This window comes from Anolis carolinensis, chromosome 5 (genome assembly GCF_035594765.1).
Source record: "Anolis carolinensis isolate JA03-04 chromosome 5, rAnoCar3.1.pri, whole genome shotgun sequence".
NCBI classification, from domain to species: Eukaryota; Metazoa; Chordata; class Lepidosauria; order Squamata; family Dactyloidae; genus Anolis; species Anolis carolinensis.
The window spans coordinates 197,321,194-197,333,194 of record NC_085845.1 but is presented as its reverse complement, the minus strand read 5'-3'; the positions used below and the strand labels follow the sequence as shown (position 1 = coordinate 197,333,194).

The following is a 12,001-nucleotide window of genomic DNA, read 5'->3' as shown; positions in this document are numbered from 1 at the left end:
GAATATGTTCTCCCACGGTGCATCTACACTGTAGAAGTAATGTGGTTTGACACCACCTTAAAGGAGTTAACAGATTTCAATGGGCTGGTTTGTTTAATTCTACAGTAGAGTCTCACTTATCCAACGTTCACTTATCCAACGTTCTGGATTATCCAATGCAGTCTGACTTTTAGTAGTCAGTGTTTTTGTAGTCAATGTTTTCAATACAGTAGAGTCTCACTTATCCAACATAAACGGGCCGGCAGATTTTAACAGATTTTAATGGGCTGGTTTGTTTAATTCTACATTAGAGTCTCACTTATCCAACATTTGCTTATCCAACATTCTGGATTACCCAACGCAGTCTGACTTTTAGTAGTCAGTGTTTTTATAGTCAATGTTTTCAATACAGTAGAGTCTCACTTATCCAACATAAACGGGCCGGCAGAATGTTGGATAAGCGAATATGTTGGATGATAAGGAGGGATTAAGGAAAAGTCTATTAAACATCAAATTAGGTTATGATTTTACAAATTATGCACCAAAACATCATGTTATACAACAAATTTGACAGAAAAAGTAGTTTAATACACAGTAATGCTATGTAGTAATTAATGTATTTACGAATTTAGCACCAAAATATCACGATGTATTGAAAACATTGACTACAAAAATGCGTTGGATAATCTAGAATGTTGGATAAGCGAGTGTTGGATAAGTGAGACTCTACTGTACATTGTGATATTTTGGTACTAAATTCATAAATACAGTAATTACTACGTAGCGTTACTGTGTATTGAACTACTTTTTCTGTCAAATTTGTTGTATAACAATATATTATGTTATTAACATAGCACAATATAAGCATTACAGTAGAGTCTCACTTATCCAACGTTCTGGATTATCCAATGCATTTTTGTAGTCAATGTTTTCAATACATCATGATATTTTGATGCTAAATTCGTAAATACAGTAATTACTAGGTAGCGTTACTGCGTATTGAACTACTTTTTCTGTCAAATTTGTTGTATAAGATGATCTTTTGGAGCTTAATTTGTAAAATCATAACCTAATGTGATGTTTAATAGGCTTTTCCTTAATCCCTCCTTATCATCCAACATATTCGTTTATCCAATGTTCTGCCGGCCCGTTTGTGTTGGATGAGTGAGACTCTACTGTATTTTGATATTTGCATGTGGTACATTTTAAATCGTACTCTTTTCAAATGTTGATTGTGTCACCGTTAGGTAAAAGCAGGACAATGACAACAAATGCCACGGCTCAATTCCATGGGAATCATGAAGATTGTAGTTTGGGGTTCTTTGGCTAAAAAACCTTTAAAACTACAGCTCCACTGATTCTATAGCACTGAGCCATGGCACTTCAAGTGGTGTCAAACTGCATTAATTCCACAGTGTAGCTGCACCCTGAGAAAGAAAGACCGAAACTGAAACCCACGCCTGGCCTGGTGTGAATGAAAGTCTTTCTTGGTTCATGACTAAGAATATAATCAGAAATACCCTGGGGACACAGATGGACTCTAAATGGCACTCAGCTCAGCAGGACAGGAGGGCATCAATCATTATACATTCCTTTTCCTGGAAAGATGTTTTCAGAGGGAACAAAGGTCCTTCCAGACAACACAATTACAGCACTACATGATTTCAGAACAGATATCGTTCCACTCTATAGCATCCTATATAGCAGGGGTCCCCAAACTAAGGCCCGGGGGCCGGATGCGGCCCTCCAAGGTCATTTACCTGGCCCCCGCCCTCAGTTTTATAATATAATATTTTTGTATTAGTTTTAATAATATAATATATTGTATATACATATAATATTGATAATAATATTATGTTACACAATATAATACTAATAATAATACCATATAATAATATTAATTATATGTTATATATTACATAACATATAATAGTATAGTGGTATAGTTCAATATAGAACTATATAATGCTAATATTGTGCTATGCTAATAATATAATATATTGTATGTACATACAGCTGCTCTGAGTCCCCTTCGGGGTGAGAAGGGTAGAATATAAATGTAGTAAATAAATGCAGTAAATAAATAATTGATTTTAGACTTAGGCTCGGCCAAAATCTGAAATGACTTGAAGGCACACAACAACAACAACAATCCTAATTAACTTGACTATTTCATTGGCCAGTAGCAGGCCCACACTTTCCATTGAAATCCTGATAGGTTTATGTTGGTTAAAATTGTTTTCATTTTTAAATATTGTATTGTTCTTTCATTGTTATTGTTGTTGTTGTTGTTTCACTACAAATAAGACATGTGCAGTATGCATAGGAATTTGTATTATTTTCAAATGATAATTTGGCCTCACAACAGTCTGAAGGATTGTGGACTGGCCCTCTGCTTCAAAAGTTTGAGGACCCCTGCTATATAGCATATAGGGGCCGTGGTGGCGCAGTGGGTTAAAACGCTAAGCTGCAGAACTTGTTGACTGGAAGGTCGGCGGATCGAATCTGTGGGATGGGGTGAGCTCCTGTTATTAGCCTCAGCTCCTGCCAACATAGCAATTTGAAAACATGGAAATGTGAGTAGATCAATAGGTAACGCTCCAGTGGGAAGGAAATGGCGCTCCATGCAGTCATGCCGGCCACATGTCCTAGGAGGAGTCTACGGACAACGCCGGCTCTTCGGCTTAGAAATGGACATGAACATCCATCCCCAGAGTCGGACATGACTAGATTTACTGTCAAGGGGAAACCTTTTCCTTTAATGCTGCGTTGTGTTTTTTCGGTTATTGTGTATATTTGATTATTGGTTTTTGTTATTGTTCTTTGATGTTTCATATTTTATCATTGTTTTGTATTTGATTTTGCTGTAAGCCACCCCGAGTCCCCTTCGGGGGAGATGGAGGCGGGATATAAATAAACTTATTATTACCTTTACTATAGTATTCTGGGATTTGTAGTTTAGAGGTACAACCCTAGTATTTTCAGCCAGAGAGCACAACAAACCACAAATCCCATTGTTCAGCCATGGAAGTTAAAATGGAATAAAAGTGCTATATAAATGTGTGGTATGAAAAGGCCTCAGGGGTGCATCTACACTGTAGAATTAATGCAGTTTGATTCCACTTTAACTCTTATGGAGCCATGCTGTGGAATCCTGGGATCTATAGTTTAGTGAGGCACCAGCACTTATTAGCAGAGAATCTAAGCAAGGTACATTATACTTTACTTTTTCTATAGATTTCAACCATCTACAGTAGAGTCTCACTTATCCAACATAAAAGGGCCGGCAGAACGTAGGATAAGCAAATATGTTGGATAATGAGAGATTAAGAAAAAGCCTATTAAACATCAAAATAGGTTATGATTTTACAAATTAAGCACCAAAACATCATGTTATACAACAAATTTGACAGAAAAGTAGTTAATGCTATGTAGTAATTACTGTATTATGAATTTAGCACCAAAATATCACAATGCATTGAAAACATTGACTACAAAAATGCGTTGGATAATCCAGAACGTTGGATAAGTGAGACTCTACTGTATTTTAAACTCCCATTTCCCTGTCATGCATTCTTAGATTAATATTTACATACCTCTATCCGGAATCCAGGAAATACATGCAAAAAACAATCCAAAACTTGTTTACTCTGACTTAAGTCTTTCTGGGTTTTCTCATCCAGGAAATAATATTTTCTTTCTAATATTGTCATCATAAGTGTTTTCTTATAAAGGGCTGCTTCTTACCTGTCGATACAAAAACACCCAGATAATTTACCTTCAACTTTCTGGAGCATGCTTTCCTAGACTTCAAAAATTACTTTTAATGCTATATAAATAAGCATTGTAATGTAACACAGACATGTGTGCACTTTCTTCCTTAAAGATATATGATAAGCACTTCGATTTTGTAATTTTACATTTGCTTACTTCAGAGCAATCCCCATTAAACTCAGTGGGACTTATGGATTGCTAATTTACACAGTGTTGTTATTGTTGTTAAATATACTGCTTTGTTGTCAGTTTGATCAGAGAGTGTGACTTTTCCAGTGGGTTAACTAGGGGAGCATCTACACTGTAGAACTAATGCAGTTTGATGTCACTTTAACCGTCATGGACCTTGCGATTTGTAGTTTGGTGAAGCACCCACACTCTTGAGAAGAGAAGGATAAAATTACAACTCTCAGAATTACATACCATTGAGCCATGGCAATTAAAGCGACGTTGAACTGCATTAATTCCGCAGTGTAGTAGATGCACCCGTGGCTAAACTGGGATTTGAACCCTAATTTCCCAGGACCCAAGTCTGATGCTTAACCTACTAAACATATAGCTATAAATATATAAATAATACATTGAACTGGATTATATGACAGTGTAGACCAGGTACGGGCAAACTTGGGCCCTCCAGGTGTTTTGGACTTCAACTCCCACAATTCCTAACAGCCTACTGGCTGTTAGGAATTGTGGGAGTTGCAGTCCAAAACACCTGGAGGGCCCAAGTTTGCCCATGCCTGGTTTAGACCCTATATCCCATTATTTACATATATTCAGATCCAGGTGCTCCAAAACCTAACATCTCAAACACTTGAGTTTCAAAGCATTTCTGATAAGGGAGGCTCAAGTTATGTTTACTCTAGAATTAATGCAGCTTGACACCACTTTCATGGCCCTGGCTCAATATTTTGAAGTCCTCGGAGTTGTAGTTTGGTGAGACAACAGCACTCTTTGGAAGAAAAAAGGCAAAAGACCTTGTCAAACTACAACTCCCACTGAGCCAGAACAGTTCAAGCGGTATCAAGCTCTGCAATTAAAGTGGTGTTAAACTGCATCCATTCTATCGTGTACACACAAAACCTTGAGTGCCTCCACACTGTAGTTTGACATCACGTGGCTCAACACTGCAATCATGGGAGCTGTAGTTTGCTACTTTGAAAGGGCAGGCCACAGACCTTGTAAAACGACAACTCCAAGCAAGACAGCAGGTGTGTCTATCTATACATTAGTTTTAACATCAATTTAACTGTCATGGCTATGGAGTCCTGGGAGTTGTAGTTTGGTGAGGGTGCAGGGGGGAAGCAATTTTTTTTTCTGGGAGTTGTAGTTTCCCAAGGGCTTTGTCCTTCCCCACAAGAGAACTTTAGTTTGGTGGGAGATTTTTTCTGGGAGTTGTAGTTTCACAAGGGCTTTGTCCTTCTCCACCAAAGAACTTTACCTTGGTGGGAGATTTCTTCCTGGAAATTGCAGTTCCACAAAGGCTTTTTCCTCTTCCACCAAATAACTTTAGTTTGGTGGGAGATTTTTTTCCTGGAAATTGTAGTTTCCCAAGGGCTTTGTCCTTCCCCACCAAAGAACTTTACCTTGGTGAGGACTTTCTTCCAGGAGTTGTAGTTTCACAAGGGCTTTGTCCTTTCCCACAAATAACTTTAATTTGGTGGGATTTCTTCCAGGAGTTGTAGTTTCACAAGGGCTTTTTCCTTCCCCACAAATAACTTTAATTTGGTGGGATTTCTTCCAGGAGTTGTAGTTTCACAAGGGCTTTTTCCTTCCCCACCAAAGAACTTTACCTTGGTGGGAGATTTCTTCCTGGAAATTGTAGTTTCCCAAGGGCTTTGTCCTTCCCAACCAAAGAACTTTACCTTGGTGAGGAATTTCTTCCGGGAGTTGTAGTTTCACAAGGGCCTTGTCCTCCTCCACCTTAGAACTTTACCGTTTTGGGGACTTTCTTCCAGGAGTTGTAGTTTCACAAGGGCTTTGCCCTTCTCCACCAGGGAACTTTAATTTGGTGGGAGATTTCTTCTGGGAGTTGCAGTTCCACAAGAGTTTTTCCTCTTCCACCAAATAACTTTAGTTTGGTGGGAGATTTCCCCCCCTGGAAATTGTAGTTTCCCAAGGGCTTTGTCCTTCCCCACCAGAGAACTTTACCTTGGTGGGAAATTTCTTCTGAGAGTTGTAGTTTCACAAGGGCTTTGTCCTTCCCAACCAAAGAATTTTAGTTTGGTTGGAGATTACTTCCTGGAAGTTGTAGTTTCATATGGGCTTTGTCCTTTTCCACCAAAAAAAAAAAACAAACCCTTTAGTTTGGTAAAGATCAGGCGAGGCATTCCGCTCCCTGGGAGATGTAGTTTCACAAAGCTGAATTGGATTTATTTATTTCGCGTCAAAAGCATTGCATAATAAATAAGTTCAAAAGTGATAAAATAAAGGAAATCACAAGCAGCTAAATAATTTTGAGACCAAAAATGATTTGGATGAGAGTTGGGGAGGAGGGGTTGGGGAGGGAGTTATTTTGATTGACAAGTCCCTGCTTCAGTTCCGCCCCACCACCCGAAGGGGGCAGCAGGGAGTCCCTCTTGTCTTTCCTTGAGAACGTGAGCTCTCCAAAATGCCCCCTCCCCTTCGGAAAAAGGAGGGAGGGGCGGGGCCCGGGGCCCGTGACGTCACAGGGCTTCTCGCCGGCCGGCTGTTGAAAAAGCCGCGCCTGGGAAGCCGGCAGTCAGAGCTCAGTCTCAATCCTGGAAAGGAAGCAGCAACGTTGTCTCTTTGGAGCCTTTTGGGAAGGGGCTTCCTCTCATCGAGTGGCCCCTTGGCCTTGCAGAGCCTTTTCCTTCCCATCCTAAGGGAAACCTATATATCTATATTTGCAAATTCTTTGGTGCAAGAGGACCCAATCCCAGGAGAGGCTTGCAGGAAGAAGGAGAAGCAGGTCCCAGTCTTCTGTGGATCCTTATTTTTGGGGACTCTGACCCTCCTCGTTTCCCTCCCTCCCGCGACCCCCAAAGGTGGAGCCTTCGCTGGGGAAGAAGATGCCCATGGAGCTGACGCAGAGCCGCATCCAGAAGATCTGGCTCCCGCCGGACAACCACCCGGCCCTGCCCCACCGATGTGAGTAGGAAGAAGAGCCCTTTCAGAGGGGAAGAAGGCTGGGGGGCATCCGTGGGGAGGGTTGGGGGACACGAGGGTCCTTTTATGGCACACTTGGACAGGTTTTGCGCCTTTCTCCTGGCCTGGAACCTCAGTGTTTGTGTCTTTTGAGTCTTTAAGTAGACCTGAGCCAAGCTGAGCCAAGGCTGTGATGCGGCAGCTAAAGGAGCCAATGTGATCCTGGGCTGCATCCATAGGAACATAAGAAATCAGGATCAACTATTCATTGGAGTCTTTAAGCAGACCACAAGCTGGGCCAAGGCTGTGATGCAGCAGCTAAAGGAGCCAATGTGATCCTGGGCTGCATCCATAGGAACATAGTATCTGTATTGTGTTGGAAATCAGGATCAACTATTCATTGGGGTCTTTAAGCAGACCTCAAGCCGAGGCAAGGCTGTGATGCGGCAGCTAAAGGAGCCAATGTGATCCTGGGCTGCATCCATAGGAACATAAGAAATCAGGATCAACTATTCATTGGAGTCTTTAAGCAGACCACAAGCTGGGCCAAGGCTGTGATGCAGCAGCTAAAGGAGCCAATGTGATCCTGGGCTGCATCCATAGGAACATAGTATCTGTATTGTGTTGGAAATCAGGATCAACTATTCATTGGGGTCTTTAAGTAGACCTTAAGCTGAGCCAAGGCTGTGATGCAGCAGCTAAAGGAGCCAATGTGATCCTGGGCTGCATCCCTAGGTACATAGTATCTGTATTGTGTGTGGGAAGGCAACCACAAGCTGAGCCATGGCTGTGATGTGGCAGCTAAAGGAGCCAATGTGATCCTGGGCTGCATCCATAGGGAAATAGTACCTGTATTGTGTGTGGGAAGGCAAGAGTTGCTCAGAAATCAGGATCCACTATTCAGTGGAGTCTTTAAGCCGACCACAAGCCGAGCCAAGGCTGTGATGCAGCAGCTAAAGGAGCCAATGTGATCCTGGGCTGCATCCATAGGGAAATAGTATCTGTATTGAGTGTGGGAAGTCAAGAGTTGCTCTCTATTCTGCTTTGTTCAGACCTCACGCTGGAATCCTAACCCTGTGCCAAGGATTGTGTCCAAGGGACAAAATGGTCAAAAAAGATTTGGAAGCCAAGCCTTATGAGGAGCTGGGGATGTTCAGCTTGGAGAGGAGAAAGGCACACGTGTTGTCCGGGCTGTATGGCTATGTTTCAGAAGCATTCTCTCCTGATGTTTTGACCCCATCCGTGGCAGGCATCCTCGGAGGTTGTGAGATCTTTTTGGAAACTAGGCAAGTTGAGTTTATGTATCTGTGGAATAATGTCCAGGGTGGGGGAAAGAACTCTTGCCCGCTTGAGGCCAGCTTGATTAGCATTGAATGGCCTTGCAGCTTCCTGCCTGGTGGAATCCTTTTGTTGGGAGGTGTTAACTGGCCCTGATTGTTTCCTGTCTGGAATTCCCCTGCCAGACTGCACAGAGAAGCCACTGAAATCTACAAGCATGGGGACAATTTCAACAATACTCAGGAAACAGGAAAATTCAAGACAGGAAACAATCAGGGCCAGCCAACACCTCCCAAGAAAGGAGGTAGGAAGCAGCCAGGCTTTGAAGCTTCAAGGGCATTCAGTGACAATCAAGGTGGCCAGTTTGCAACATTCACACTTGCCTCTGACAGATAAGAGTTCTTTCTCTCACCTTACACAGATATATAAACCTTCCTTGCCTAGTTTCCAACAGACCTCACAGCCTCTGAGGATGCCTGCCATAGATGTGGGTGAAACGTCGGGAGAGAATGCTTCTGCAACACGGCCATGCAACCCGAAGAACTCACAGCAACCCAAGAAAGGCACATGTTTATAAATATTTGAAAGGATGTTACATTTGGGGAAAGAGATTCCATCTAAATCTACTACCAGAGTCTGGTGGAGTCCCCACTCTAGTGGTTTTGAAGCAGAGTCTGGATGGATATCTTCCTGGGGTGCTTTGATTGTGCTTCTCTGCGTTGTCGGGGTTGGACTGGATGTCCCTTGGGGTGCCTTCCATCTCTGTAATTCTGTGCCATGGGGGCGTGGGCCCTTTCCTTGGGAGAGACGCCGGTCTTTGTGCGTAAAGATGCCGGCATGGCTTCCCAGATTGCACTTCCTCCCTTCCCGCTCGCCTCGCGTGGGCAGTTAATGATCCCTCGTGGGTTTCTGCCTTTCAAAGGCTCCGGAGCGAACACGGGAAGGAGCTCAAGGAGGGTATTCTATTCTAGAATGGATCCAAACGTCTCCAAAGCCGTGCGTAAAAAGGGCGAGATGCGCCGTGCGTAAAAAGGAGGCTCGTTTTGGAGAGCCTTTGGAGACGCGTGCCTCGCCTTTCTTTCTCCCCTTTATCTCCTCTGCTTCTTTTCTCCGGCTTGAGGGGTAGAAATAATGCGGGTTGAGCCCGGTGTTAATGCGATTTCAAACGGCATTGATTCTGCAGTGTCGAGAGCCACGTTTTCCGGCATTTTCCGACAACCATGCGGCTGACCTGAGATGCTCCCTGTCTGGCCGGCGGCTCCGCCTCCTCCCTTCCCCGGCTGTGAGGCTGAGCACGCCTCGCATGGCGATGGAGGAAGAGGAGGAGGAGGAGGAGGAGGAGAGAGACCCTCCTCGCCATTGGTCCAGCTAGTCGCGCCATAGAGTTAATAGCCAACCCACACACCCACCCCATGGTACCGTATCTTCCTCCCCACTGAGCATCCACATTGTGAGCATCATCTTTCCTCTGCAATCCCACATGGGCTGGCACAGGTGGCAACTCCCTTTTCTGTGTTGCTGTGAGTTTTCCGGGTTGTATGGCCATGTTGGAGCCCCTGATAGCGTAGGGGATTTTAAAGCCTTGTGACTTGAAGGTTGGGTTGCTGACCTGAAGGCTGCCAGATTCGAATCCCACCCGGGAGATGAGCTCCCTCTATCAGCTCTAGCTCCATGCGGGGACATGAGAGAAGCCTCCCACAAGGATGGCAAAAATATTAGAACATCCGGGCATCCCCTGGGCAATGTCCTTGCAGACGGCCAATTCTCTCACACCAGAAGCGACTCAGGTTGCTCCTGACATGCAAAATAATAATAATTTAAAAAATAGCCATGTTCCAGAAGCAATCGCTCCTGATGTTTTGCCCACATCCATGGCAGGCATCTTCAGAGGTTGTGAGGTCTGATGGAAACTAGGCAAGATGGGTTGATATATCTGTGGAAGGTTCATAGAAGAAGATAAGCCCAGGATGGGATATAGCAACAGGGGACAGGAATCTATGGGATGCCAAGAAGCATTCCTCCACACCCCCCTCCCCATCTCCTGCCCCCTTTAGGATTCAAAAAGATGCCCTATAAAAGCACATTGCATACAATCATAGAATAATAGAGTTGGAAGAGACCACATGGGCCATCTGGTCCAAGCCCCAGCCATGCAGGAAAAGCACAAAGTACCCCTGATCCCTATTTATTATATACACTTTTTACAAAAGCCCCAAGCTCATTTTGCACACAACATCTTGCATTGAAAAGCCTTCCAGCTTCAAAGTGGCTGACTAACTCAACCAGAGAAGTCAGCCATAGCAGAGCACTGAATGAACCGACCTGGACACAGCATATTATTTGAGAACACAGAGATGCTGGACCACTCCTACACAGAGAAGCCATTTGAAATCTACAAGCATGTGGACAATTTCGACAGAAAGGAGGAAACCGTGAAAATGAACAAAATCTGGCTACCAGTATTAAGAAATTCCAAAATCAGGACAGTAAATAAAGAACAACACTCTGGAAACTGGTATTCCAGACAGGAAATGATCAGGGCCTGCTAACACCTCCAGGCAAAGGATTCCCAAAGGCCAGGAAGCAGCCAGACCTTGAAGCTCTAAGGCTTTTCACTGCTAATCAATGTGATTAATTGCAACATTTACACTTGCCTCCAAAAGACAAGTTCTTTCTCCCACCCTGGACATTCTACAGATATATAAACCTCACTGACCTAGTTTCCAATATACTGCACAACCTCTGAGGATGCCTGCCATAGATGTGGGTGAAACGTCAGGAGGGAATGCTTCTGGAACATGGCTACATAGCCCAGAAAACGCGCAGCAACCCAACTCCTTTTCCCTTTCTGATGGTTCTATGGGTGCAAAGATATTGAGATTTAGGGTATTTGTAAAAGGTGTGGTATGAAAGTAGAACTTGTATCGAGATCCATCTCCAAAGTGTCTCCTCCCATCAACCTGTCTATCCCATGGCATCTCTCTCAAGGTCCCTGTTGCCACCAAGCCAGGGAGCATTCCTCCACAATCCCATATTTTCCACACAGGGTTGGTCAAGATAGTGACCCCCTTCCTTTGTTTGCTATCTGATGGTTCTATGGACACCAAGATATTGTGTGCAAAATGAGCTTTGGGGCATTTGTAAAAGGTGTGTGTGTAAGAAACGGGGGTCAGAGGTACTCTGATGGTTCTTTTCCTGCATGGCAGGGACTTGGACTAGATGGCCCATGTGGTCTCTTTGAACTCTATTATTCAGTGATTCTATTAATTTCCTTTTACAGGGTACCCTTTTGAATTCCAAAGGAGGAAGGGGGATGTGGAGGAGTGCTTCTTGGCATCCCACAAATTCCTGTCCTCTGTTGCCATGCCCCACCCTGGTCTTTTCTTCCTCTCTTAAGTACTTGCATACCTGCATAAAAGATCTTTATCACTACATATCACTACATATAAGACCATGGTGTTGTTGTAGGTAGAAGAGACCACTTCTCAAAAAGCTTTAGGAGCCACTCAGTCTGACAAACCTGACGAGGATGGAGGTGTTTTCTGGCATGTCTATGGATGGACTTTTTTTCCGCTGGTCCAACCCCAGAGCATCCCATCACTGAGGAATTAAAACGTAGTTGTCTGAGAGAGGACAAAGTACTTGGATTTCTTTGTGTCAGGCTGTACTTAAGACTGAGTATCCTGTTTTGCAGGGGATTGTGGACCTTAAAGAGATCTTGAAATACCCAAGGTGTTGGAGGGCATACTTGTATTTTGCCCCCATTAGATTTTCATTGTCCCATATCTATCTTCCATCTTTGCATTTGGATCTCTATGGGTCATGCCTGGAGAATTTTTCAAATAATTTTTAAAATATGAAA

General features: G+C 43.5%; 1 protein-coding gene across 10 annotated transcripts in view; it reads left to right on the top strand.

The window, feature by feature from the left end:
* Positions 1-12,001, top strand: part of pfkfb3 (6-phosphofructo-2-kinase/fructose-2,6-biphosphatase 3) — a 78,200-nt gene that overhangs the window by 37,880 nt on the left and 28,319 nt on the right. For 4 of the 10 annotated variants that reach the window (XM_062983303.1, XM_008110259.3, XM_008110258.3 and 1 more), the window contains exon 1: positions 6,449-6,864. The exons of 1 other annotated variant lie outside the window; for it this stretch is intronic. In XM_062983303.1, the coding sequence (XP_062839373.1) occupies positions 6,786-6,864 (79 nt within the window). In that variant the 5' untranslated portion in view covers positions 6,449-6,785. Of the gene's footprint in view, positions 1-6,447; positions 6,865-12,001 lie in introns of those variants that run through there. 5 more of the 10 variants (XM_062983300.1, XM_016993531.2, XM_062983299.1 and 2 more) reach the window with 3 other exon arrangements.